The following is a 1,651-nucleotide window of genomic DNA, read 5'->3' as shown; positions in this document are numbered from 1 at the left end:
AAATAAGTTAATTAAATATAATTTAAAATGCATACAATGGGCACAGCACAGGTAAATGGTAAATAGCTTCCTGTCCTGGTGACGAGACCTCGGTGGTGCTAGGGCAGGGGTCAGCAACCTTTACCACTGAAAGAGCCACTTGGACCCGTTTCCCACAGAAAAGAAAACACTGGGAGCCGCAAAACCCGTTTGACATTTAAAATGAAATAACGCTGCATACAACGTTTTTTTTGCCTTTATGCTATGTATAAACAAACTATAATGTGTTGCATTTATGAAATTGATGAACTCCTGCAGAGAAAACGAAATTACATTTCTGCATGCAACAAAAACATTTTGAACTCCGAAAAAAAGACGTTGGGTTGAAAGTTACTTTTAAGTAAAATATTCAATGTCTATTTGAGTCCTTCTTGTATTTATGAAAAACGCCGAACTTAAATTTTCCGCCAGCAGCAAACCAAAAATAACGTCAGCCAGCTGTCATCCTATTTCACTGAACAATGAAAAAATATGAATATAAGTAAAATAATAGGCAATTAAAATATTTATCATACTTGGTTAATGGGATTTCTGCTCCTGGACCTCAGCGCACAGCGTCTGCACATCAGGGCTGTATGATGTCACCTTCATCTTTACACAGGATCGCAAGCTGTCATCTGTGAGGTTTTCAATATCACTCCATTTGTGTTTCTGAGCAAGAACGGCCTTCTGACGGGCAACATCTTCAAGGTCTGCTGTCAAGCGTCTAAACTTGGACACCCATATGTCTTTGTCGGCTATGTCGGCCAGTTCCATCTCAAGATCAGGTTGACTCACACCTGCCAATGCAGTCGTATTCAGTAGGGAAGGATCGATGCTTAAGGGAGTGACCGGGAAGGATAATGTGTTTTTTTCCTCTCTGAACTCACAGAAGCGTTTCCCAAACGATGTTTGCATTGCGATGATTGCAGAATGTAAATACTCCGAAATTATCATGTCGTGACCTTGTTTGAACTCTCTCAAATTGGGGAAGTGAGACAAAGTGCCTTTCTGTAAATCTCTGGCAAGCACTGTCAACTTGCGCTCGAATGCCAAAACATCCTCCAACATGTGCAGGGCTGTACGTCCTTTCCCCTGAAGAGCTGTGTTCAGCATGTTCAGGTGCGCTGTCATGTCTACCATGAAGTGTAGCTTTTCCAGCCACTCTGGCTGTTCCAGCTCAGGAAAGGTGAGCCCTTTGCTGCCCAGGAAAGTTTTCACTTCTTCCAGACACGCGACAAAGCGTTTCAGCACCTTCCGTCTGGACAGCCAGCGATAAAAACACGTTGTAGCGGTGTCAGTAAACTGCAGTCAAAGATAGCTTTATTCGAACTAAACAGCCTTGCTTTTAAGCCTCCCTCAACCCAGCCCCCATGGACGCAGATGCTGCAAAAGACGCGTACTCACAAACCCCCGTAGGCTATCTCCCTTAGCCGGAATGCTGGCTAATTGTGAGCCGTTTCGGATGTGGCAGGAAATGTGTCGCTACACTTAGGTTGTACAAGATCACCATAATTACATTTCAAAAGCTAACAAACTAACATAAAATACATTTTAATTAAATACTGACCAATTATTTCCCAAAGCCACAGGGAGCCGCAGCACAGAGGTGAAAGAGCCACAAATGGCTCGG

The 1,651-nt window shown here is 43.2% G+C and overlaps 1 protein-coding gene across 1 annotated transcript; it reads right to left on the bottom strand.

Annotated features, from left to right (window-relative positions):
* Positions 1–217: 217 nt before the first annotated feature.
* On the bottom strand, positions 218–1,314 carry LOC132391280 (uncharacterized). The gene is made up of 2 exons (XM_059964280.1): positions 555–1,314; positions 218–485 (listed from the first exon to the last, which is right to left on the bottom strand). The coding sequence occupies exon 1, from the start codon at positions 1,159–1,161 to the stop codon at positions 559–561; it is 603 nt and encodes a 200-aa protein (XP_059820263.1). The 5' UTR covers positions 1,162–1,314; the 3' UTR covers positions 218–485; positions 555–558.
* Between the last annotated feature and the right edge of the window lie 337 nt (positions 1,315–1,651).

Source organism: Hypanus sabinus, chromosome 1, assembly GCF_030144855.1.
Source record: "Hypanus sabinus isolate sHypSab1 chromosome 1, sHypSab1.hap1, whole genome shotgun sequence".
NCBI lineage: Eukaryota > Metazoa > Chordata > Chondrichthyes > Myliobatiformes > Dasyatidae > Hypanus > Hypanus sabinus.
The sequence above is the reverse complement of the archived record's forward strand: the minus strand, read 5'-3'. Positions and strand labels throughout refer to the sequence as shown.

Coding starts and splice junctions, on each gene's coding strand:
- LOC132391280 (XM_059964280.1), bottom strand. CDS start 1,161: ATGGTAGACATGACAGCGCACCTGAACATGCTGAACACAGCTCTTCAG.